Source organism: Somniosus microcephalus, chromosome 32, assembly GCF_052327205.1.
Source record: "Somniosus microcephalus isolate GS21.2 chromosome 32, FLI_Smic_1.0, whole genome shotgun sequence".
In the NCBI taxonomy this organism is placed as follows: domain Eukaryota; kingdom Metazoa; phylum Chordata; class Chondrichthyes; order Squaliformes; family Somniosidae; genus Somniosus; species Somniosus microcephalus.
Window position 1 is genome coordinate 39281801 of NC_141018.1, and position 25378 is coordinate 39307178.

Sequence of the window (25378 nt, forward strand, 5' to 3'; positions counted from 1 at the left end):
TTTAAAGCTTATTCTGTTAAGTTAGTTCTTAGTCTTTAAATAATGGGTAGTTCTTCGGTCGCCTGAGGAAGAGAGTGTTTGAAGACCAGGACCTCAAACCCGGCACCAAGCTCATGGTCTACAGGGCAGCAGCGATACCCGCCCTGCTGTATGCCTCAGAGACATGGACCATGTACAGCAGGCACCTCAAAGCACTGGAGAGGTACCACCAACGCTGCCTCCGCAAGATCCTGCAAATCCATTGGCAGGATAGGCGCACCAACGTCAGTGTTCTCACTCAGGCCAACATCCCCAGCATCGAAGCTCTGACCACGCTCGATCAGCTCCGATGGACGGGTCACATCGTCCGCATGCCCGATACGAGACTCCCAAAACAAGCGCTCTACTTGGAGCTCCAACACGGCAAGAGAGCCCCAGGTGGGCAGAGGAAACGCTTCAAGGACACCCTCAAAGCCTCCTTGAAAAAGTGTAACATCCCCACCGACACCTGGGAATCCCTGGCCCAAGACCGCACAAAGTGGAGAAGAAGCATCCGGGAAGGCGCCGAACACCTCGAGTCTCTTCGCCGGGAGCAAGCGGAAGCCAAGCACAAACAGCGGAAGGAGCGCACGTCATCCCAAGCACCCCACCCACCCGCCCCTTCAACCACCGTCTGCCCCACCTGTGACAGAGACTGTAGGTCCCGCATTGGACTCATCAGTCACCTGCGAACTCATTTTTCTTTATGTGGAAGCAAGTCATCCTCGGTTCCAAGGGACTGCCTAAGAAGAGTTCTTAGTCTTTTAAATAAAGGTTAGTACTTAAGTCTTTTAAATAGTCTTTTAGATAAAGGGATGACAGGAATGGCAGGGCAGATCAGTCCAGCGGAGTGCACATCCTGTGGCATGTGGAAAGTTATGGACGCTTCGCGTTGCATGGATGACTACATGTGCAGTAAGTGTCACCAGCGGCAACAACTCGAGCGATGGTTTACGGAGCTTGAGCGGTGACTGGAGTCACTGTGGTGCATCCGCGAGGCTGAGAACTACGTGGACAGCACGTTTAGTGAGGTGGTCACCCCGCAGCCTAAGAAAGAGCGGACAGAGAGCAAGTGGGTGACCACCAGACAGAAGACGACCAGGCAGGCAGTGCAGAAGGCCCCGGAGGGCATCTTGCTCTCCAACCGCTGTTCTATTCTGAGTACTGGTGGGGGCGATGGTCCCTCTGAGGAGTGCAGTCAGAGCCAAGTCCTCGGCACCACAGGTGGCTCCGCTGCACCGGGTTGGGGGGGGGGGGGGGGGGGGGGGAGGAAAAATAGTGGAAGAGCAATAGTGGTAGGGGATTCCATAGTGAGGGGAGCAGACAGGCGTTTCTGCAGCCGCAGACATGACTCCAGGATGGTATGTTGCCTCCCTGGTGCCAGGGTCAAGGATGTCACCGAACAGAGCATTCTGAAGGGGGAGGGTGAACAGCCAGATGTCGTGGTCCATATCAGTACCAATGACATAGGTAGAAAGAGGGATGAGGTCCTGCAGGCAGAGTTTAGGGAGCTAGGAGTCAGGTAAAAAAACAGGACCTCAAAGGTAGCAATCTCCGGATTACTCCCGGTGCCACGTGCTAGCGAGTCCAGAAATAGGAGGATAGAGCAGATGAATGCGTGGCTGGAAGGATGGTGCAGGAGGGAGGGCTTTAGATTCCTGTGGCATTGGGACCATTTCTGGGGGAGGTGGGACCTGTATAAGCCAGACGGGTTGCACCTCAACAGAGCTGGGACCAATATCCTCGCTGGGGGGTTTGCTAGTGCTGTTGGGGAGGGTTTAAACTAGCTTGGCAGGGGGATGGGAGCCCGAGAATAGAGTCAGTAGGGAGGGAAGAAAAACTGGAATTGGAGAACAAAAATGTAGAAAGTAAATTGGAAGGACAGAGGAATCGCGGGCTAGATAGTAGTCAACAAGGAGGTTTGCCTGTACTAAATGGTATCTACTTCAATGCAAGGAGTATAGCGAACAAGGCAGATGAGCTGAGGGCACAGGTAGATACTTGGGACTATGATATTATAGCTATTACAGAGACGTGGCTGAAAGAGGGGCAGGTATGGCAGCTCAATATTCCTGGTTACAGGATTTTCAGATGGGATAGAGAGGGAGGTAAAAAGGGAAGGGGGGTCGCAGTATTGTTTAAAGAAACTATTACAGCTGTGAGGAGGGATGATATGTTGGAGGGATCATCAAACAAGGCCATATGGGTTGAATTTTTTTTTTTTTTTTTTTTTTAAGGGGCGATCACATTGCTGGGAGTGTACTACAGACCCCCAAACAGTGAGAGGGAGATAGAAGAACAAATATGTAGACAAATTTCTGAGAAGTGCAAAAACTATAGGGCAGTAATAGTAGGGGATTTCAACTACTCCAATATTAAATTAGTGTGAAGGGTATAGAGGGTGCGGAATTCCTAAAATGCATCCAGGAGAATTTTTTTAGCTAGTATGTAGCAAGCCCAACAAGGGAGGGGACGGTTCTGGACTTAGTTTTAGGGAATGAAGCTGGGCAGGTAGAAGGAGTATCAGTGGGGGAGCATTTTGGTGCTAGTGACCATAATTCAGTTAGATTTAAGGTAGTTATGGAAAAGGACAAGGATAGACCAGGAATAAAAATTCTAAATTGGGGAAAAGCAAAATTTCCTTTTCCCAAATTTTGAATTTTTATTTTTTATCTCAGAGGGGATTTAGCCTTAGTGGACTGGAAACAGCTACTTGAAGGTAAATCAGTGTCGGAGTAGTGGGAGGCATTCAAGGAGGAGATCCGGAGGGTTCAGACCAAATATGTGCCCTAAAGAAAAAAGGTGGGACTAACAAATCTAGAGCCCTCTGGATGTCTAGGGACGTACAGGGTAGGATAAAGAAAAAAAGGGAGGCGTATGACAGATATCGAGGACTAAATACTGCAGAATCTTTAGAGGAGTACAGAAAGTGCAAGGGTGCAATTAAAAAGGATATTAGGAAAACAGAGAGCATGAAAAATTCTTGGCAAGTAAAATGAAGGAAAACCCAAAGATGTTTCATAAATATATTAAGAGTAAGAGAAAGGGTAGGGCCTATTAGAGATTATGAGGGTAATGTGTGTGTGGAGGCGGGAGACGTCGGTAGGGTTCTTAATGAATACTTTGCGTCTGTTTTCACAAAGGAGAGGGGCGAAGCAGACATTGCTATCGGGGGAGGAGTGTGAAATATTAGATGAAATAAACATAGTGAGAGAGGAAGTATTAAGGGGTTTAGCAGCTTTAAAAGTGGATAAATCCCCAGGCCCGGATAAAATGTATCCCAGGCTGTTAAGCGAAGCAAAAGGGGAAATAGCAGAGGCCCTGACCATCATTTTTCAATCCTCTCTGGCTTCAGGTGTGGTGCCGGAGGACTGGAGGACTGCTAATGTGGTACCCTTGTTTAAAAAAGGAGAAAAGGATAGGCCGAGTAATTACAGGCCAGTCAGCCTAACCTCGGTGGTGGGAAAATTATTGGAAAGAATTCTGAAGGACAGGATAAATCTTCATTTAGAAAGACACATATTAATCAAGGATAGTCAGCACGGATTTATTAAGGGAAGGTCGTGTCTGACAAACTTGATTGAATTTTTTGAGGAGGTAACAAGGAGAGTAGATGGGGGTAGTGTGTTTGATGTAGTGTATATGGACTTTAGCAAGGCTTTTGATAAGGTTCCACATGGCAGACTGGTCACAAAGTTAAAAGCTCATGGGATTCAGGGCAAAGAGTCAAGTTGGATTCAAAACTGGCTCGGAGACAGGAAGCGGAGGGTAATGGTTGATGGGTGTTTTTGTGGCTGGAAGGTTGTTTCCAGTGGGGTTCCGCAGGGCTCAGTACTAGGTCCCTTGCTTTTTGTGGTATATATCAATGATGTAGACTTGAATATAGGGGGTATGATTAAGAAGTTTGCAGATGATACTAAAATCAGCTGTGTGGTTGATACTGAAGAAGGAAGCTGTAGACTGCAGGAAGATATCAATACATTGATCAGGTGGGCAGAACAGTGGCAAATGGAATTCAATCCAGAGAAGTGTGAGGTAATGCATTTGGGGAGGGCTAACAAGGAAAGGGAAAACACATTAAATGGTAGGACACTGAATAGTGTAGAGGAACAAAGGGACCTTGGAGTGCATGTCCACAGATCCCTGAAGATAGCAGGCCAGGTAGATAAGGTAGTTAAGAAGGCATACGGAATGCTTGCCTTTATTAGCCGTGGCATAGAATACAAGAGCAGGGGGGTTATGCTTCAACTGTATAAAACACTAGTTAGGCCTCAGCTAGAGTACTGCGTGCAGTTCTGGTCACCACATTACAGGAAAGATGTGACTGCACTAGAGAGGGTACAGAGGAGATTTACAAGGACGTTGCTGGGAGTAGAGAATCTTAGCTATGAGGAAAGACTGGATAGGCTGGGTCTGTTTTCCTTGGAGCAGAGGAGGCTGAGGGGAGACCTTATTGAGGTGTATAAAATTATGAGGGGCATAAAATTATGAGGGGCCTAGATAAAGTGGATAGAAAGGACCTATTTCCCTTAGCAGAGAGGTCAAAAACCAGGGGGCACAGATTTAAAGTAATTGGTGGAAGGTTTAGAGGGGATTTGAGGGGAAATTTCTTCACCCAGAGGGTTGTGGGGGTCTGGAACTCACTGCCTGAAAGGGTGGTAGAAGCAGAAACCCTAACCACATTTAAAAAGTACTTGGATGTGCACTTGGGATGCTGTAACCTGCAGGGCTACGGACCAAGAGCTGGGAAGTGGGATTAGGCTGGAGAGCTCTTTGTTGGCCGGCGCGGACATGATGGGCCGAAATGGCCTCCTTCCGTGCTGAAACTTTCTATGATTCTAGGTACTTATCCAACTCCCTTTTGAAAGCCGTGATTGAGTCTGCCTCCACCACCCTTTCAGGCAGTGCATTCCAGATCATAACCACTCGCTGAGTAAAAAGATTTTTCCTCATGTCGCCTTTGGTTCTTCTGCCAATCACCTTAAATCTGTGTCCTCTGATTCTCGACCCTTCCGCCAATGGGAACAGTTTCTCTCTATCTACTCTGTCCAGACTCATGATTTTGAACACCTCTATCAAATCTCCTCTCCATCTTCTCTGCTCCAAGGAGAACAACCCCAGCTTCTCCAGTTTATCCACGTAACTGAAGTTCCTCATCCCTGGAATCATTCTCGTAAATCTTTTCTGCACCCTCTCTAAGGCCTTCACATCCTTCCTAAAAGTGTGGTGCCCAGAATTGGACACAATGCTCCAGTTGAGATCGAACCAGTGTTTTATACAGGTTCATCATAATTACCTTGCTTTTGTACTCTATACAGTACCTATTCATGAAGCCCAGGATCCCGTATGCTTTTTAAACTGCTTTCTCAACCTGCCCTGACTCCTTCAACGATTTGTGCACATATACCCCCAGGTCGCTCTGTTCATGCACCCCCTTTAGGATTGTACTCTTTAGTTTATATTGCCTCTCTTCATTCTTTCTACCAAAATGTATCACTTCACACTTTTCTGTGTTAAATTTCATCTGCTACGTATCCGCCCATTCCACCAGCCTATCTATGTCCTCTTTAAGTCTATCATTATCCTCCTCACTGTTCACTATACTTCCAAGTTTTATGTCATCTGCAAATTTTGAAATTGTGCCCTGTACACCCAAGTCCAAGTCATTAATATCTATCAAGAAAAGCAGTGGTCCGAGAACCGACCCCTGGGGAACACCACTGTAGACCTTCCTCCAATCTGAAAAATAACCGTTCACCACTACTCTCTGTTTCCTGTCACTCAGCCAATTTTGTATCCATGCTGCCACTGTCCCTTTTATTCCATGGGCTTCAACTTTGCTGGCAAGCCTATTGTGTGGCACTTTGTTGAACGCCTTTTGGAAATCCATGTACACCACGTCAACCACATTGCCCTCATCAACCCTCTCTGTTACCTCATCAAAAAACTCGATCAAGTTGGTTAAACACGATTTGCCTTTAACAAATCCGTGCTGGCTTTCCTTAATTAATCCACACTTGTCCAAGTGACTGTTAATTTTGTCCCTGATTATTGTTTCTAAAAGCTTCCCCACTACTGAGGTTAAACTGACTGGCCTGTAGTTGCTGGGTTTATCTTTACACCCTTTTTTGAACAAGGGTGTAACATTTGCAAATCTCCAGTCCTCTGGCACCACCCCCGTTTCTAAGGAGGATTGGAAGATTATGGCCAGTACCTCCGCGATTTCATCCTTCACTTCCCTCAGCGTCCTAGGATGCATCCCATCTGGGCCTGGTGACTTATCTACTTTAAGTACAGCCAGCCTTTCTAGTACCTCCTCTTTATCAATTTTTATTATCCCATCCAGTATCTCCTCTACCTCCTCCTTCACTGTGTCTATGGCAGCATCTTCTTCCTTGGTGAAGACAGACGCAATGTACTCATTTAGCACCTCAGCCATACCCTCTGCCTCCATGCGTAGGTCTCCTTTTTGGTCCCTAATTGGCCCCACCCCTCCTCTTACTACCCGTTTACTATTTATATGCCCATAGAAGACTTTTGGATTACCTTTTATGTTAGCTGCCATTCTATTTACTTCTAGTTGTATAGAATTGAAAAGTTGGGAAAAATGCTAAACCTGTATCGAACCTTGGTTAGACCACACTTGGAGTACTGCGTACAGTTCTGGTCGCCATATTATAAAAAGGATATAGAGGCACTAGAGAAGATGCAGAGAAGATTTACAAGGATGATACCAGAAATGCGAGGGTATACATATCAGGAAAGGATGAACAGGCTGGGTCTCTTTTCTCTTGAAAAAAGGCTGAGGGGTGACCTAATAGAGGTCTTTAAAATTATGAAAGGTTTTGATAGGTGGATACAGAGAGAAAATGTTTCCACCTGTGGGGAAGAGCATAACTAGAGGCCATCAATATAAGATAGTCACCAAGAAATCAAATAGGGAATTCAGAAGAAACTTCTTTACCCAAAGAGTGGTGAGAATGTGGCACTCGCTACCACAGGGAGTGGTTGAGGCGAATAGTATCGATGCATTTAAGGGGAGGCTGGACAAGCAAATGAGGGAGAAGGGGACAGAGGGTTATGCTGATAAGAGTTAGATGAGTAAAGACGGGAGGCGGCTCGAGTGGAGCATAAACGTCAGTTGGGCCGAATGACCTGTTTCTGTGCCATATATCCTATGTTCTTATCTTATGTAATCTATTCTCATACCCTCTCTTTGCCCCTCTTATTTTCTTTTTCACTTCTCCTCTGAACTTTCTATATTTAGCCTGATTCTCAGATGTATTCTCGACCTGACTTCTGTCATACCCGTTCTTTCTCTGCTTCATTTTACTCTCTATCTCTTTTGTCATCCAGGGAGTTCTTAGTTGCTCTACCTTTCCCCCTCGTGGGAATATTCCTCGACTGTACCCAAACTACTTCCTCTTTAAAGGTAGCCTATTGTTCCATTACAGTTTTGCCTACCAATCTTTGATTCCAATTTACCCGGGCCAGATCCGTTCTCATCCCACTGAAAGCTAATCTAAACCTTATGATACTATGATCACTGTTCCCTAAATGTTCACCTACTGACGCTTGCTCCACTTGACCTACCTCATTCTCCAGAACCAGATCCAGCAATGCCTCCTCCCTCGTTAGGCCGGAAACATACTGATCAAGAAAGTTCAGAAATTCTTCCCCCTCTCTGCCCTTTACATTACTATCCCAGTCTATATTAGGCTAGTACACATACTCTAGGACTGAAGCAGATAACCCAGGATGACACTCTAGTGCAGTATTTGAGGGAGTGCTGCACTGTACTGTCAGAGGTGCCGTCTTTCGGATGAGACGTTAAACGGAGGCCCCGCCTACCTGTTCTCCCGATGTCTTGGCCAATATTCTTCCCTCAACCAACACCACCAAAAACAGATGATCTGGTCATTTATCTCATTGCATTTGTGGGACCTTGCTGTGCATAAATTGCCAGCCGTGTTTACCTACGCAATGAAGAGTAGTTCATTGGCTGTGAAGCACTTTAGGGCATCCTCAGGACATGGAAGGCACTATATAAATGCAAACCCTTTCTGTTATCGCACTTTTCCTCCTCCCTGCACCATTTCCTGATATAACTCATTCTTTGCCAGAATCTCGACTGTGCGGCTCTTTACGTCCCTCAACAAATTGCACCTTTAATGCCTTCCCTTCCTCCTAAAATCTACAAACTAGGCGTCACCTAACCAATCCTTATTGATTTATCTTGTTTTCTCTCCTGCTCTATTCAATCTGGGTGTTGTCTTGTACTATGGGTGTTGGCCCTTTATCTGGGTTGCTCAATAAACAAAAGCTGCACCTTAGCTCCTGGGTACTGGGATGCGGCCTGTGCAATGTTCAGAAAGAGTTCCTTGTCAGCAAAGAATCGTTCAGCTGCAACTCCTTTCTCCATGAAATAGGAGAAGGTTTCCCTCAGGTCTTCTCTCGATTGCAGCGTGTCATGATCTGCTTTATTTCCAGGATCCATGGACAGCGCTTTCAGGAGGCCAACCCCGCACACCACCACATCCACACAGGCATTTACCCTGGCCGAGAAAAGGGAGAAGCAGTCAGCAACACGGAGCACTACCTAGCGACAGCACCCTCACTCTCCGCGACAGACCCGTGGCCTGACCATAGCTTCTGGACCCTAATGATAGTATCCCAATCCTGGTAACAATGGATCAATGACAGTGACTTAATCCCAGTCAGCGTGGTCAACAGCAACAGCCCAACCACAGCACCCTGATCTTATCAGCAGTGTCCCAACAATCAGCAATAGTGTCCTGTCCCCACTGACAGCGACTTGACCCCAGGGACAGTGACTTCACCCCGGTTGACCCCAGGGACAGTGACTTCACCCCGGTTGACCCCAGGGACAGTGACTTCACCCCGATTGTCCACAGAGACAGTGTCTTGGCCCCAGGGACAGTGTCTTGACCCCGATTGTCCACAGGGACAGTGACTTCACCCCGGTTGACCCCAGGGACAGTGACTTCACCCCGGTTGACCCCAGGGACAGTGTCTTGACTCCAGGGACAGTGACTTCACCCTGGTTGACCCCAGGGACAGTGACTTCACCCCGGTTGTCCACAGGGACAGTGTCTTGGCCCCAGGGACAGTGTCTTGACCCCGGTTGTCCACAGGGACAGTGTCTTGACCCCGGTTGTCCACAGGGACAGTGTCTTGACCCCGGTTGACCCCAGGGACAGTGACTTCACCCCGGTTGACCCCAGGGACAGTGACTTCACCCCAGTTGACTCCAGGGACAGTGTCTTGACCCCAGGGACGGTGACTTCACCCCGGTTGACCCCAGGGACAGTATCTTCACCCCGGTTGACCCCAGGGACAGTGACTTCACCCCGGTTGACCCCAGGGACAGTGTCCTGACCCCCAGGGACAGTGTCTTGACCCCGGGGACAGTGTCTGGATCAGCGTCACTCACCCGACGGCCACCCGTGTCCAGCCGACGCCGGGGGCCCTGATGAGCGAGTCCCAGGCCTCGGCCAGCACCTCCTCCGGGGCCCGCAGCACCGACAGCCCGAACAGGTAATCGGACAGGGACCGCAGCAGCGCGGCCGGTTCCTCCAGCAGCTGGTAGGATTGGAAGAGATGCAGCGAGACGGCGGCCAGCGTCACCAACACGGCGGTGCGCCACATAGTGCGGGGCGGCGGTGGCCAGCGGCAGAGGGCAGGGCAGCACACGGAACTGCAGCCAGCGTCCGACCGGAAGGTAGGCCTCGTGTCACCCGCTAACCGGTCCGGGCGGGAGCGCGGTGTCACCGCCCGGGGGCCGGGCTGCCGCCGGTTGCCATGGTGACTGGCCTGGGCGCCGCAGAAGCCTCGCTGCCCTTTGTCGCCGCTCCCGGGGAATGGAGGCAGCTGTCAGGTCCTGCAACCCCTCGGAATTTCAATTACAAAGCGATTGTGGGGGGGGAACTGCAAATCTGAAATAAAAATACAAAATGTGCATCGGGCCAGAGCCCTTTGATCAAAGCTCCGCCCCGGGGGTTAACCTGTCCTCTGACATGTTGTGCATTTCTGGCATTTTCCTTTCAAAGACATTGAATTGGTTCCATGGTTCAGACTGGCGGCCTCCTTTGTTCGGCTGAAAGAGCTGACTCGCACTGGGATACAGCAAAAGCTTCAACAACAAAAAAGCTGACACAGGCCCCCAAAAAGCTGACAAATGAAGAAAGCCCAGTGTGACAACAAGTGATTCCTTGGCTTTGTGATCCTGCAAATCCATTGGCAGGATAGGCGCACCAACATCAGTGCACTCGCTCAGGCCAACATCCCCAGCATCGAAGCTTTGACCACGCTCGATCAGCTCCGATGGAAGGGTCACAACTCATTTTTAATGTGGAAGCAAGTCATCCTCGGTTCCGAGGGACTGCCTAAGAAGAAGAGGAGAAGAAGATCTGGTGCTGTGCGGACACCAACACTCCTACACTTGTATTGGTGGGGAGGAAACACTGATCCAGCAGATCATGAGTCCAAATCCGAACCTGGTAAATTGGGACATTAAATTTAATAAATGTGATAATTTATCAGCTAGCACCAGGGGGGAAATGCTTCAAAGCTCCCAGATTGTCATAAAAACAGGTTTACTAATGTACGTCAGGGATGAGTACCTGCCACCCCGAACCAATCTGACCTACAACTGACTTCAGTTCCACAGCATTTATCTAATTCCCTTCTGAAAGTTATTATTGAATCTGCTTCCACGCATTCTAGATCACAACAAGTCGCTGTGTAAAAATAAAATTCTCCTCATCTAAGTGTCAGCCAGTGGCTCAGTTGGTAGCACTCTCGTCTCTGAGTTAGAAGGTTGTGGGTTCAAAGTCCCACTCCAGAGACTTGAGCACAAAAGTCTAGGCTGACACTCCAGTGCAGTACTGAGGGAGCGTTGTACTGTCAGAGGGGCAGTACTGAGGGAGCGCTGCACTGTTGGAAGGGCAGAACTGAGGGAGTGCTGCACTGTCGGAGGTGCCGTCTTTCGGATCAAATGTTAAACCCCGTCAGCTCTCTCTCAGGTGGACGTAAAAGATCCCATGGCACTATTTCGAAGAAGAGCAGGGGAGTTATCCCTGGTGTCCTGGCCAATATTTATCCCTCACCCAGCATCACTAAAGCAGATTATCTGGGCATTATCATATTGCTGTTTGTGGGAGCGTGCTGTGTGCAAATTGGCTGGTGCATTTCCTACATTACAACAGTGACTACACTTCAAAATCGATAGATTTTTGAATATTAAGGGATATGGGGATAGTGCAGGAAAGTGGAGATGAGGAAGAAGATCAGCCAAATGGCCTACTTCTTATGGTATGATGCAAAAAGTACTTCAGTGGCTGTAAAGCGCTTTGGGATGTCCAGAGGTCATGAAAGATGTGCAGAAATGCAAGACTTTCTTTTCTAAAAACCCAACAGGTTTACTAATAATGGGTACCTGCCACCCCAAATCAATCTGACCTACAAATCACTTCAGTCCCACACCATTTATCCAATTCCTTTTTGAAAGTTACAATTAAGTCTGCTTTCAGACAGTGCATTCCAGATCACAACAACTCGCTGTGTAAAAAGAAATTCTCCTCATCTTGGTTCTTTTGCCAGTAAATCTGTGCGCCTTAGTGAAGTGCTTCCTTCCCGTGTTTTTGATGTTATCCGAAGGCAGCACTCCAAACTTCATTCTCTTTATATGAGGGATGTGCACTTGAAGTGCCGTAACCTACAAGGCAACAGACCAAGTGCTGGAAAGTGGGATTAGGCTCGATTGCTCTTTGTCGGCTGGCACAGAGAGGATGGGCCAAATAGCCTCAAACTATGCTGTAAATTTCCATGATTCTATGAAGGACCTCAGTTGGAATAGAGCTGTAATTACAGACACAGTAAAATCAAGAAATGGTTGCCACAAAGTAAGAAATTAACTTATTTTTCAGCTTTAAAAAAGCTAACCACTCAGAATGCGTTTCCTCCCCCCACAGCTCCCACACGGAGAGAAGGGAATGGTCATCAATGGCCACAAACTCTTGCAGCCCACTTCACACTCAGAAGGAAACACTACAACTCGTCCTCGTGATTAGTGAGACCAGACACTTTAGAACACATTTCCCAAGTTTTTTTTCCCAAAAATATACTTTATTCATAAAATTTGTCAAGCTACATTATATTACAATCCAAATATCATATAGTACAATACAGATTAAATGCAGTACATGGCACTCCATATACAGAACAGATTACATGTACAATTACATGAAACATTTTCTACGACTTACAGCCCCGAGGGGTTTTCTGCTGGTTCCAGACTCTCGGTGTACAATGGCGGGAGAGCTTTAAACTGTGGCCTTTCCCCATTGAGCCTTTGCAGCGGCTGCACCAGGCTTCAGTGCGTCCCTCAGCACGTAGACCTGGACCTTGGAATGTGCCAGTCTGCAACACTCAGTCGTGAACAACTCCTTACTCTGGAAGACCAGCAAGTTTCAGGCAGACCAAAGGGCGTCTTTCACTGAGTTGATGATCTTCCAGTAGCAGTTGATGTTTGTCTCAGTGTGCATCCCTGGAAACAGTTCATAGAGCACAAAGTCCTGTGTTACGGAGCTGCTTGGGATGAACCTTGACAAAGACCACTGCATCTCTTTCCAGACCATCTTTGCAAAGGCACATTCCAGGAGATGGATGACAGTCTCTTCCCCATCGCAGCTGCCTCGAGGACAGCGTGCGGTAGGACTGAGAAAATCTCCTTTTTCCATATGGCCTCAAGGACGTTACATGCAGACCACTACTTGATTGACTTTTCTATGAAGGACAGGTGGTTCAGCACGGTCCAACAAAATGGAGCATTCCGCGGCTGTGCGGCCAGACCCATCGGGGACAGATAGAACCTCAGCACGTAGGGACAGTCTTTACACAAGGTCCCTCTGTTGGAATATAGCTTGAATTACAACCACAGCCAACTCAGGAAAGGAAATTTGAAATAACAACAGAAAATGCTGGAAAAACTCAGGTCAGGCAACATCCGTGGAGAGAAATTTGAGTTGACATTTCGAGTTGAACCCTTCTTCAAACTTGATCTTGTTTTTCAGTGTTAAAAAAACGAACCACTCAGAATGCGTTTCCTCCTTCCACAACTCTCACACAGAGAGAAGGGAACGGTCATCAATGGCCACAAGCTCTTGCACAAAGCAACACTCGCAACCCGCTTCATGCTCAGGAGGAAACGCTTTAACTCCTCCTCGTGGTTAGTGAGACCAGACACTTCTGAACACATTTCTCAAGTTAAAAACTATAGAAATAATCCCTAAAAGTATAGTCTTACTTCATACTGCCCGCCACACCGCTCCCCACCCTCAGCAAACCCCCTTTAACAGAGGCTGAGCTCCCACCCGCTTCACGCCCATTCACAGCGGTCAGTGCGGAATATACTATATACTGTATACAATTCATCTCCTTTCACCCTTTGTAAAGTTATAATTATGTGAAAAAGAAAAGTTCTGCCATTACCCAGCAGGCAGGTGATTTGCATATATTAGCGGCCCGTCTCCAGCGACTGTCCTGCTCATTGATTCACTCAGTGGGTGGAAGCCCCCGCTCTGTGAGATTTAAACAGCAACTCGCCCTCCCCCGCACGGATGGGTTCAGAGGAACATAGGAACAGGAGGAGGCTATTCAGCCCCTCGAGCCTGTTCCGCCATTCAATGAGATCATGGCTGATCTGCGACCTAACTCCATAAACCCGCCTTTGGCCCATATCCCTTAATACCATTGGTTAACAAAAAGCTATCAATCTCAGATTTAAAATTAACAATTGATCTAGCATCAACCGCTGTTTGCGGGAGAGAGTTCCAACCTTCTACCACCCTTTGCGTGTAGAAGTGTTTCCTAATTTCACTCCTGTTCAGGAGAACTTTCTTGATCAGTACGTTTCCGGCCCAACGAGGAAGGAGGTATTACTGGAGCTGGCTCTGGGGAATGAGGTGGGGCAAGTGGAGCAAGTGTCAGCAGGGGAACATTTAGGGAACAGTGATCATAATATCATAGGTTTAGATCAGCTATGGAAAAGGACAGGGAGCAATCTAGAGTAAAAATACTTAATTGGAGGGAAGCCAATTTCAGTGGGTTGAGAATGGCTCTGGCCCGGGTAAATTGGAATCAAAGATTGGCAGGCAAAACTGTAATGGAACAATGGGCTGCCTTTAAAGAGATGGTTCGGGTGCAGTCGAGGTACATTCCCACGAGGGGTAAAGGTAGAGCAACCAAAGTCCGAGCTCCCTGGATGATGAAAGAGATAGAGAGTAAGATGAAGCAGAAAAAGGGGGCGTATGGCAGATGTCAGGTTGAGAATACAAGTGAGAACCAGGCTGAATATAGAAAGTTCAGAGGGGAAGCGAAAAAGGAAATAAGAGGGGCAAAGGGAGAGTCATAGAATCATAGAATGGTTACAGCACGGAAGTAGGCCATTCGGCCCGTCGAGCCCGTGCCGACTCACAGCTAGTCCCACTCCCCCGCCCTTTCCCCGTAGCCCTGCAAATTTTTTTCCTTCAGACACTTATCCAACTCCCTTTTGAAAGATAAGATTGAGTCTGCCTCCACCACCCTTTCAGGCAGTACATTCCAGATCTTAACCACTCGCTGAGTAAAAAAGTTTTTTCCTCATGTCGCCTTTAGTTCTTTTGCCAATCACCTTAAATCTGTGTCCTCTGGTTCTTGACCCTTCTGCCAATAGGAACAGTTTCTCTCTATCTGCTCTGTCCAGACCCCTCATGATTTTGAACACCTCTATCAAATCTCCTTTCAACCTTCTCTGCTCTAAGGAGAACAACCCCAGCTTCTCCAGTCTATCCACGTAATGAAGTCCCTCATCCCTGGAACCATTCTTGTAAATCTTTTCTGCACCCTCTCTAAGGCCTTCACATCCTTCCTAAAATGCGGTGCCCAGAATTGGACACAATACTTCAGTTGAGGCCGAACCAGTGTTTTATAAAGGCTCATCATAACTTCCTTGCTTTTGTACTCTATGCCTCTAAAAATCAAATCAAATCAACTTTTATTGTCATTGTTAGTGCACAAGTGCAGTACAACGAAATGTAGGCTTGCGGCTCCCGAGAGTGTACATTTAGATTAAGACATTTAAACATTCAACATTCATTTGGCTTGTAATACATTAACATAAACATAACCATAATAAAGTGCATTGGCAGATGTGCAGGCTTTAGAGTTTATTTGTGGAGTTCAGTAGGATGACAGCCCTAGGAAAGAAGCTGTTCCTAAATCTGGTCGTATGGGTGCGGATGCGGATGCATCTGTAGCGTCTCCCAGATGGCAGGAGGGCGAACAGACTGTGGCTGGGGTGGGTAGGGTCTTTGATGATGGACCGTGACCTCCGTAAACAGCGTTTCTGGTATATGTGCTCTATGGTCGGTAGCCGGGTGCCGGTAATGCGTTGGGCAATTTTGACTACCCGCTGCAGGGCTTTCCGGTCATAGTAGCTACAGCTGCCATACCACACTGTGATACAGTTTGTCAGGATGCTCTCTATTGTGCAGCGGTAAAAGTTAGAGAGGATCAGGGGTGACAGGTTACATCCCTTCAGCCTCCTTAGGAAATATAGGCGCTGCTGGGCCTTCTTCACCAGAGAGGAGGTATTGAGGGACCAGGAGAGGTCTTCCGTGATGTGGACTCCGAGGAACTTAAAGCTGTCCACCCTTTCCACCACAGCCCCATTGATGTGGATGGGGGTGTGACTTCCACCTTTAGACTTCCTGAAGTCCACAATGATTTCTTTGGTTTTCTTGATGTTAAGGGCCAGGTTGTTATTTATGAAGCCCAGGATCCCGTAAGCATTTTTACCGCTATCTCAACCTGCCCTGCCATCTTCAACAATTTGTGTGCATACACCCCAAGGTCATCCGCTGCTGAAACCCTCATCCATGTCTTTGTTACCTCTAGACTTGCCTATTCCAACGCACACCTGGCTGGCCTCCCAAGTTCTCCCCTACGTAAACTTGAGGTCATCCAAAACTCAGCTGCCCGTGTCCTAACTCGCACCAAGTCCCGTTCACCCATCACCCCCTCAATCGCTGACCTACATTGGCTCCCGGTTAAGCAACGCCTCGATTTCAAAATTCTCATCCTTGTTTACAAATCCCTCCATGGCCTCACCCCTCCCTATCTCTGTAATCTCCTTCAGCCCCACAACCCCCGAGATATCATCGCTCCTCTAATTCTGCCCTCTTGAGCATCCCTGATTATAATCGCTCAACCATTGGTGGCCGTGCCTTCTGTTGCCTCGACCCTAAGCTCTGGAATTCCCTGCCTAAACCTGTCTGCCTCGCTACCTCTCTTCCCTCCTTTAAGATGCTCCTTACAACCGACCTCTTTGACCAAGCTTTTGGTCACCTGCCCTAATTTCTCCTTATGTATCCTACATTTTTTTGTCTTATAATACTCCTACGAAGCGCCTTGGGATGTTTTACTACATCAAAGGCGCTATATAAATACAAGTTGTTGTTGTGGTGGAGGCAGATTCTATCGTGGCTTTCAAAAGGGAATTGGATAAATACCTGAAGGAAAAAATTTGCAGGGCTACGGGGAAAGGGCGGGTGAGTGGGACTAGCTGAAGTGCCCTTGCAGAGAGCTGGCACGGGCTCAATGGGCCGAATGGCCTCCTTCTGTGCTGTAACCATTCTATGATTCTATGATTCTTTGAAAGATCTGTTGCTATTTTTAGTCTATGTCCCATATTCCAGATTCCCCAACCAGCAGGATAAATTTCTCTCTATCTACCCTATCTGTTCCCCTTAATATCTTGAAAACTTTGATCAAATCACCCCTCAATCTTCTAAATTCCAGGGAATACAACCCTAATTTGTGTAATCTCTCCTCGTAACTTAATCCTTGAAGTCCGGGTATCATTCTGGTAAACCTACGCTGCACTCCCTCCAAGGCCAATCTATCCTTCCTAAGGTGTGGTGCCCAGAACTGCTCCCAGTGCTCCAGGTGTGGTCTAACTAAGGCTTTGTATATCTGTAGCATGACTTCTACCCCCTTGTATTCTAGTCCTCTAGATAGAAAGGCCAGTATTCTATTAGCCATTTTCAATTCATCTTTGGACATCCACTTCTTCTAGCTTCTAGAACAGGAAAGTACCCTGTTCTATCCTTCTTAGGTCCAAAGCTGATGACCTCACACTTGCCTATATTCAAATTCATTTGCCACAGTTTTGCCCATTCACTTAATCTATTAATATCTTTGTAATTTTATGCTTCCATCTACACTGCTTACAATGCCGCCTATCTTTGTGTTATTGTCAAACTTGGATATGTGGCACTCTATCCCATCATCTAAGTCGTTAATAAATACAGTTGAGGCCCAAACATAGATCTCTGTGGAATGCACTAGTCACATGCTGCTAATTCGAGGCGAGAGTGCTACTTACTGAACCATTGGCCGTGTCCTTCAACATTTACGTCACCAAAAATCAAATATAGACCAGACCAAATTGTTGTCCACTTCATCTTCCGTAATGTTTTAATGCATGAAATTAGACTGTACAAGCTGTAACACAGACACCAACTATACCTAATCAGTCCAGTGCAAACTCTTACTAATAAGTTAAAGACAGAGAGAAGCCGAGGCAGTGGCAACAAATGACAGTTGGGATCAGAAAGATTTACGCACAACATGTGGATTAATAACAGTGCAGTGAATAGATGGGCGGGAGGGCAGGAGGGGGAAATACGTCAAATCACATCTTTGAGATCTTACTTTTGAGTATTTAGAGACTAACCACTCAGAAAGCGTTTCCTCCCTCCACAGCTCCCACACGGAGAGAAGGGAACGGTCATCAATGGCCACAAACTCTTGCACAAAGCAACACTCGCAACCCGCTTCACACTCAGAAGGAAACGCTTTAACCCCTCCTCGTGATTAGTGAGACAGACACTTCAGAACACATTTCCCAAGTTTTAAAAAATATATATACTTTATTCATAAAATTTGTCAAGCTACATTACATTACAATCCAAATATTATATAGAATACAGATTAAATGCAGTACATGGCACTCCATATACAGAACAGATTACATGTACATTTACATGAAACATTTTCTATGACTTACAGCCTGAGGGGTTTTATGCTGGTTCCAGACTCTCAGTGTACAATGGCGGGAGAGCTTTAAACTGTGGCCTTTCCCCATTGAGCCTTTGCAGCGGCTGCACCAGGCTTCAGTGCATCCCTCAGCACGTAGACCTGGACCTTGGAATGTGCCAGTCTGCAACACTCGGTCATGAACAACTCCTTACTCTGGAAGACCAGCAAGTTTCGGGCAGACCAAAGGGCGTCTTTCACTGTGTTGATGATCTTCCAGCAGCAGTTGATGTTTGTCTCGATGTGCATCCCTGGGAACAGTTCATAGAGCACAGAGTCCTGTGTTACGGAGCTGCTTGGGATGAACCTCGACAAAAACCACTGCATCTCTTTCCAGACCATCTTTGCAAAGGCACATTCCAGGAGATGGATGACGGTCTTGTCACAGGCGCAGCCTCCTCACGGACAGCGTGCGGTGGAGCAGAGACCCCGGGAGCGCATGAAGGATCTGACGGGGAGGGCCCTTCTCACCACCAGCCAAGCTAAGTCTTGGTGCTTGTTTGTAAGTTCTGGCAATGAGGCATTCTGCCAAATGCCTGTACCTGCATACCCAAGGTGTTCGAGAACAGCTTTACTTGCCCTGGGCTGAGAAACCCGTCGTGGCCATCCTGGCTTCCTGCAGGGGGGTTTCAATGGGGTGATGACGGCGGTGTTTTGTACGGGTTCCCCACACAATCTGGGCTGTCCTCGGTCAGTGGTGGTTCTTCCCTCTGTGCGTCACATGCAGTGTCGCTGCGCCCAGTGTTCTGGGGCTGTGGTGCACTGGACACTTGGCTGCTCCCGGTTTCCCGGGGCTGGGGTGCACTGGACGCTTGGCTGCTCCCGGTTTCCCAGAGCTGGGGTGCGTTGGACGCTTCGCTGCTCCCGGTTTCTCGGAGCTGGGGTGTGCTGGGCACTTCGTTGCTCCCGGTTTCCCGGGGCTAGGGTGCGTTGTACGCCTCGTTGCTCCCGGTTTCCCGGGGCTGGGGTGCATTGTACGCCTCATTGCTCCCGGTTTCCTGGGGCTGGGGTGTGTTGTACGCCTCGTTGCTCCCGGTTTCCCCGAGCTGGGGTGTGCTGGGCGTTTCATTGCTCCCAGTTTCCCGAGCTGGGGTGTGCTGGGCACTTCATTGCTCCCGGTGTTCTGGAGCTGAGGGGTCCTCAGTCGCCTTTGGTTCCTGTACGCCCTGCCGCTTTTTTTGTCGGTGGCGGCTGTTCCTTTCGCGCCCCTCCTCGTCAGACGAGGAGCAGCCGCTGCTGTCCGTTTGGGACATGAGCCGCTTTGTTCCACTGGGCTGGGCCTTTTCGGCACCTTTTCCTTTTCCTGGGGGGCTGGTGAGCCTTTTCTTGGCGCGTTTTTTTCCTCACCAACTCCCACTCTCCCCGTTGCTCCTCCGCTGCTTCCTCTTCCATGGATTCTATCTGCTGGGGAGGAGGCAGGGGGCTGGTTTCCGAGGCGTGGCAGTTTCCTGTAGTGTCCTTTTCCTTGTTGCCCTCAGTGTTCTCCATGTTCGTGGTGTTATCACTGAGGGGCTTGGTGCTGGGAACGGTGTTGGTCTCCTCTGGGACGACCTTTGCGGTCTCTTCCTTGTGCACCACATTGTTCTTTGCCGCCTGCGCGTGGCTGAGGCTGCACTTGGGGCAGGACTTGTAGAGGTGACCAGCCTCACCACAAAGGTTGCAGATCTTGCTTTCTCTGCAGTCCTTTGTCTGGTGGCCTTCTTTCTTGCAGTTCCTGCAGATGATGACCGTGCAGTTGACCGCCACGTGCCCAGGTTTCCCACAGGTTCGACACACGCTGGGTTGGCCGGCTTACACCATGTATCCCCGACTTCCTCCGATGGCGATGCTGGGAGGGGGGGTGCAGGATGGTTCCTTTGGCATCCACTTTCAGCATGACCTTGATCTGTCGTTTACCCATCCAGATCCCAAAGAGGTCGTTGATGTCCACGCTACTTCCAGCATCATCGACGTATCTGCCAAGGAAGGTGAGCACGTCGATGACAGGGATGTGGGGATTGTACATGTGTACAGTGACAAGGCGGTTTCTTTGCGATGGGAGGGTGAACAGTGACTCAGCACTTCTGATTAAGTGCAGCTCTTCACTCCCCTTTTCCTTGACTGCCTGCAGGAATTTCAGGCATCCAGTGACGTTTCTAAAGGTTACATCGAAGTAACCGGAGTTGGGGAAATCCTGCAGAGCGAAAATGTCCGCAGCTTTGAACCCGCCACATCCAAGGACGATTCTCTTCACAAAGGACGAGCGGTCTACCGGCGCTCCTTCTTCCACCTTCTTGATTGTCACTCGGACAGTGTTCCGGACTCCCTGGCTCGCCGCTCGGTTGACCACGATCTCACTTGCAGATCGCCCTCCTCTCCAGGCTCCCAGGCTCGCTGCTCTGTTGGCTGCTGTCTCGCCTCCCGATCGATCTTTTCTCCGGACTCCCGAGCTCGCTCCTCCGTTGGCCGCCATCTATGCAGATCACTCTTCCCTGATTGGCGTTAGGCCGAAGCCAGCATGAAGATCTACCAATAACAGGGAGAGTTTGCTTTTCAAAGCTCGTTAGGCCAGAGCCAGCATAAAGATCCACCCAATCAGATAAACAAGTATCGCGACTCAAGGTCAATTAGTATTAGAACTTGATCAGAACTTGATCTTAGCCAAAAGGCAGAGCTTGATGCAGCCACACACTGTCTTTACACGAGGTCCCTCTGTTGGAATAGAGCTTGAATTGCAACCAGAACAAACTCAAGAGTCAGTTTCCACAAGAAAAAAAATCTTGATCTTTCCTCCCATTTTGAAAAAAGCTAACCACTCAGAATGCGTTTCCTCCTTCCACAGCTCCCACACAGAGAGAAGGGAACGGTCATCAATGGCCACAAGCTCTTGCACAAAGCAACACTCGCAGCCCGCTTCACGCTCAAGAGAAAACGCTTTAACTCCTCCTCGTGGTTAGTGGGGACCTCAATTCAAGAACGGGCGAAGAACCAGACTTCACCAATAATCAGGGAAACAATTACGTTTTCGGGAATAACCACTTTGACATCCCTTCCCTTCCATACAGGCATAACTGCGACAAGCAGTCAAATACCAATGGAAAACAGCTACTACAGCTCTGTCGAAACCTGGGTCTGTACATTGTCAATGGTAGGTTCATAGGAGACCTCCTAGGAAGATCGACCTATTGCTCACCTCTTGGCTGCAGCACAGTAGACTATATGATTACAGACTTAGACCCATCCTCTTTCAGAGCATTCACAGTCAAACCACAAACAACACTGTCAGATCACAGTCAAATTACTATGTTCCTCAAAAAGACAGAAACAAACAACATAGAAACACAACCCAGTAAACTGTACAACACCAAAAAATCGTACAGATGGGCCAAAAACGACACGGAAAAATACCAGAAAACAATTAGCAATGCATCAACTCAAGCTCTCTTAGACACCTTTCTGGATAACATATACACTCACAATAAAGAAGGCGTAAACCGGGCAGTTAGTAAACTAAACAATATTTTTGATAATTTGGCAACAAATGCAAACTTGAAAGCTCGCAAGAACAAACCCAAAACAAAAAACTATGAAAAATGGTTTGACCGAGATTGCCATAACATGAGGAAAAAACTTAGAAAAATATCAAACCAAAAACACAGACATCCAGAAAACGAGGAACTACGCCTTACTTATTGTCAGACACTAACACAATACAGAAACACACTCAGAACCAAAAAAGAGCAATATATTAAGAATACACTCAGCTCCATGGAGGAATCCATAGATTCCAATTGTTTCTGGGAAAACTTGAAAACACTACACAAAAAACAACACGACGATTTGGCCATTCAAAATGGGGACACATGGGTAAACCACTTTGAAAAATTATACCAGAAAAACACACTAAGACCAGAGCAACACCAAATATGCAAAAAACTGGAAAAGCTAGAAATGGCCATAAAAGATAACCAAAACCCGCTGGACGCCATAATAACAGAAAAAGAACTTCTTGAAAAACTCAAGGACCTGCGACCAGGAAAAGCCTGCGGGACAGACGGCATACTAAACGAGATGATTAAACACACAGACAACAAAATGAAACTGGCTATCCTAAAACTCTTCAACTTGGTTCTGAGTGTCGGTTATTTCCCTGATATCTGGAACAAAGGACTCATAACGCCCATATACAAAAGTGGGGACAAAATCGACCCAAACAACTATCGAGGCATCTGTGTAAACAGTAACCTGGGGAAGGTATTCTGTAGCATCATAAACAAAAGACTTATAAACTTCCTTGAGGAGCACAATGTCTTGAGTAAAAGCCAAATTGGATTCCTGCCAAACTATAGAACATCCGATCATATCTTCACCCTACAGACCCTAATTGACAAACACGTTCACCATAACAAAAGCAAAATCTACGCATGCTTTGTAGATTTCCAGAAGGCTTTCGACTCCATCTGGCATGACGGTTTATTCCTGAAACTTATCGAAAGTGGGGTAGGAGGGAAAACATATGATGTAATTAAATCAATGTATACAAACAACAAATGTGCAGTTAAAATTGGAGACAAACAAACAAAATACTTCCCACAGGGGCGGGGGGTGACGCAGGGCTCGCCAATCTCACCGACACTCTTTAATATTTACATAAATGGATTGGCAAAACTACTTGAACAATCTACAGCACCCGGCCTCACCCTATATGAATCCAAGGTTAAATTCCTCCTCTATGCAGACGACCTGGTTCTGCTGTCACCTACTAAAGAGGGGCTACAGCAAAACCTGGACCTGCTGGAGTCGTACTGCCAGACTTGGGCCCTGACAATAAATCCCCAAAAAACCAAAGTCCTTGTGTTCCAGCAAAGATCCAAACATCAGGGACCCAAAATAAATTTCACAGTAGGAACAACCAAAATTGAACAAACCACTAACTACACATACTTGGGCTTAAAAATCAGTTCTACGGGAAACTTCAAACTGGCTGTGAATGAACTGAAAGAGAAAGCAAGAAGGGCTTTCTATGCCATCAAAAAATCAATCCAAATAGAAATCCCAATTAGCATTTGGCTCAAAATTTTCAAATCAGTAATTGAACCAATTGCACTCTATGGCAGTGAGGTATGGGGACCGCTAACTCAACAAGAATTTGCAAAATGGGACAAACACCCAATTGAGATCCTACATGCAGAATTCTGTAAAAGTATCCTCCGGACTCAAAGGAAAACAGTAAACAATGCATGCAGGGCGGAACTAGGCCAATATCCATTAATAATCACTATCCAAAAAAGAGCCACCAAATTTTGGAATCACCTACAAATGAGCAATCCCCAATGCTATCACTACGACGCCCTGAAATGCCAAGAGCTGACCATAAAGAAGAATACCCTCAGTCAACTAGTCCTGGGACTCAGTGAAGTAACTACTAACAATACTAACAATAACCAGCCCCAGGACAGTGACAGGGTAACACAAAGAATTCGACCCAACACAATCGTCGCTAAGCAAAAGGAAAAATATCTGACATATTGGGCAGAAACAACAAAAACCCAAAGCAAACTCAATTGCTACTTGGCCCTAAACAGACAATACAACATAGCTGATTACCTGACCATGGTAAAGGATAACAAACTGAGAAGAACCTTGACAAGGTACAGACTTAGCGAACATAGCCTAGCGATCGAAAAAGGCAGACACAGGCAGACCAGGCTGCCAAGAGAGGACAGGATATGCTCGCACTGCAGTCAGGGAGTGGTGGAGACAGAGATGCACTTCCTCACAGCTTGTGGAAAATATCAGGGCATCAGGGAGAATTTCTACCAAAAATTCTCACAAATATGCCCTGATTTCAGAAATCTGAATGACAACCAAAAACTCCCATTCCTACTGGGAGAGGAGAGAAGCTGTATAACACTGGCGGCACGCTATGTTACAGCTTGCCATGAACAGAAAGCCAACCAGTAAACTAAGAAAAGAATATATATAAACAATGCGAATGTATATTTATACACTCAGGGATATACCTGTTTATACACTGTATGAATAGAACTGCGTTTATGTGGTAAACCATAAATGTATTTTGATGCTTTGGCAACATTAGATGTAACTTATCATGCCAATAAAGCGATTTGAATTGTGAATTGTGAGACCAGACACTTCAGAACACATTTCTCAAGTTAAAAACTATAGAAATGATCCATAAAAGTACAGTCTTACTTAACACTACCCACCACACCGCTCCCCACCCTCAGCAAACCCCCTTTAACAGAGGCTGAGTTCCCACCCGCTTCGCGCCCATTCACAGCGGTCAGTGCGGAATCCACTATATATACAATATGCAAATCACCCTTTGTAAATATAATTATAATTGTGTGAAAAAGAAATACAGTTTCTGTCATTCTGCCATTACCCAGCAGGCAGGTGATTTGCATATATTAGCAGCCTGTCTCCAGCGACTGTCCTGCTCATTGATTCACTCAGTGGGTGGAAGCCCCGCTCTGAGAGATTTAAACAGCAACTCGCCCTCCCCCGCATGGATGGGTTCAGCGGGTTAGATAAAGAGAGAAAAAGATTTAAAATCAGCTTTGGAAACTGCAAACTAAGAATTATAGAGCCGGAGGAGCAGAGCAACATCTGACGGGAATGCTTTTAACTTCCTCCAGATGAACTTGGGAAGATTGAATCCGACATCTTCGGCCCTGACCACGAACTCCATTCCCTCATCACCAACCAGAACCATAGAAGGCTTTCGATAACGTCCTGCATAAGAGATTAGCATGTAAAGTTAAAGCACATGGGATTGGGGGCAAGGTACTGACTTGGATAGAGAACTGGTTGGCAGACAGGAAGCAAAGAGTTGGAATAAACGGGTCTTTTTCCGAGTGGCAGGCAGTGACTAATGGGGTACCGCAGGGATCGGTGCTAGGACCCCGGTTATTCACAATATATATTAATGATCTAGACGAGGGAACTAGATGTAATATCACCAAGTTTGCAGATGACACAAAGCTGGGTGGGCATGTGTGCTGTGTGGAGGATGCAGAGAAACTCCGGTATGATTTGGACAGGTTGGGTGATTGGGCAGATGCATGGCAGATGCAGTATAATGTGGATAAATGTGAGGTTATCCACTTTGGTGGCAAAAACAGGAAGGCAGATTATTATCTGAACGGCAATAGATTGGGAAAAGGGGAAGTGCAACGAGACCTGGGTGTCCTTGTGC

At 47.2% G+C, this 25378-nt stretch overlaps 1 protein-coding gene, 1 non-coding gene and 6 pseudogenes across 3 annotated transcripts in view; 1 reads left to right on the forward strand and 7 right to left on the reverse strand.

Annotated features, from left to right (window-relative positions):
* adpgk (ADP-dependent glucokinase) overlaps positions 1 to 9789 on the reverse strand; it is a 29552-nt gene extending 19763 nt beyond the window's left edge. For both annotated transcript variants that reach the window (XM_085972468.1, XM_085972467.1), the window contains exons 1-2: positions 9473 to 9789; positions 8348 to 8573 (exon numbers count right to left, since the gene is read on the reverse strand). In XM_085972468.1, the coding sequence (XP_085828594.1) occupies positions 8348 to 8573; positions 9473 to 9687 (441 nt within the window). In that variant the 5' untranslated portion in view covers positions 9688 to 9789. The remainder of the gene's footprint in view (positions 1 to 8347; positions 8574 to 9472) is intronic.
* LOC147097459 (uncharacterized) lies at positions 915 to 1835 on the forward strand (annotated as a pseudogene).
* Positions 9790 to 11980: 2191 nt separating the features above from the next.
* On the reverse strand, positions 11981 to 12166 carry LOC147097460 (small nucleolar RNA U3; annotated as a pseudogene).
* Positions 12167 to 13126: 960 nt separating this feature from the next.
* LOC147097461 (small nucleolar RNA U3) lies at positions 13127 to 13343 on the reverse strand. Its single transcript, XR_015074434.1, has one exon. It is a non-coding gene; the product is annotated as a small nucleolar RNA U3 (small nucleolar RNA).
* Positions 13344 to 17813: 4470 nt separating this feature from the next.
* On the reverse strand, positions 17814 to 18012 carry LOC147097462 (small nucleolar RNA U3; annotated as a pseudogene).
* Positions 18013 to 18138: 126 nt separating this feature from the next.
* On the reverse strand, positions 18139 to 21091 carry LOC147097463 (uncharacterized; annotated as a pseudogene).
* LOC147097464 (small nucleolar RNA U3) lies at positions 20968 to 21155 on the reverse strand (annotated as a pseudogene).
* Positions 21156 to 24289: 3134 nt separating this feature from the next.
* Positions 24290 to 24370, reverse strand: LOC147097465 (small nucleolar RNA U3; annotated as a pseudogene).
* Between the last annotated feature and the right edge of the window lie 1008 nt (positions 24371 to 25378).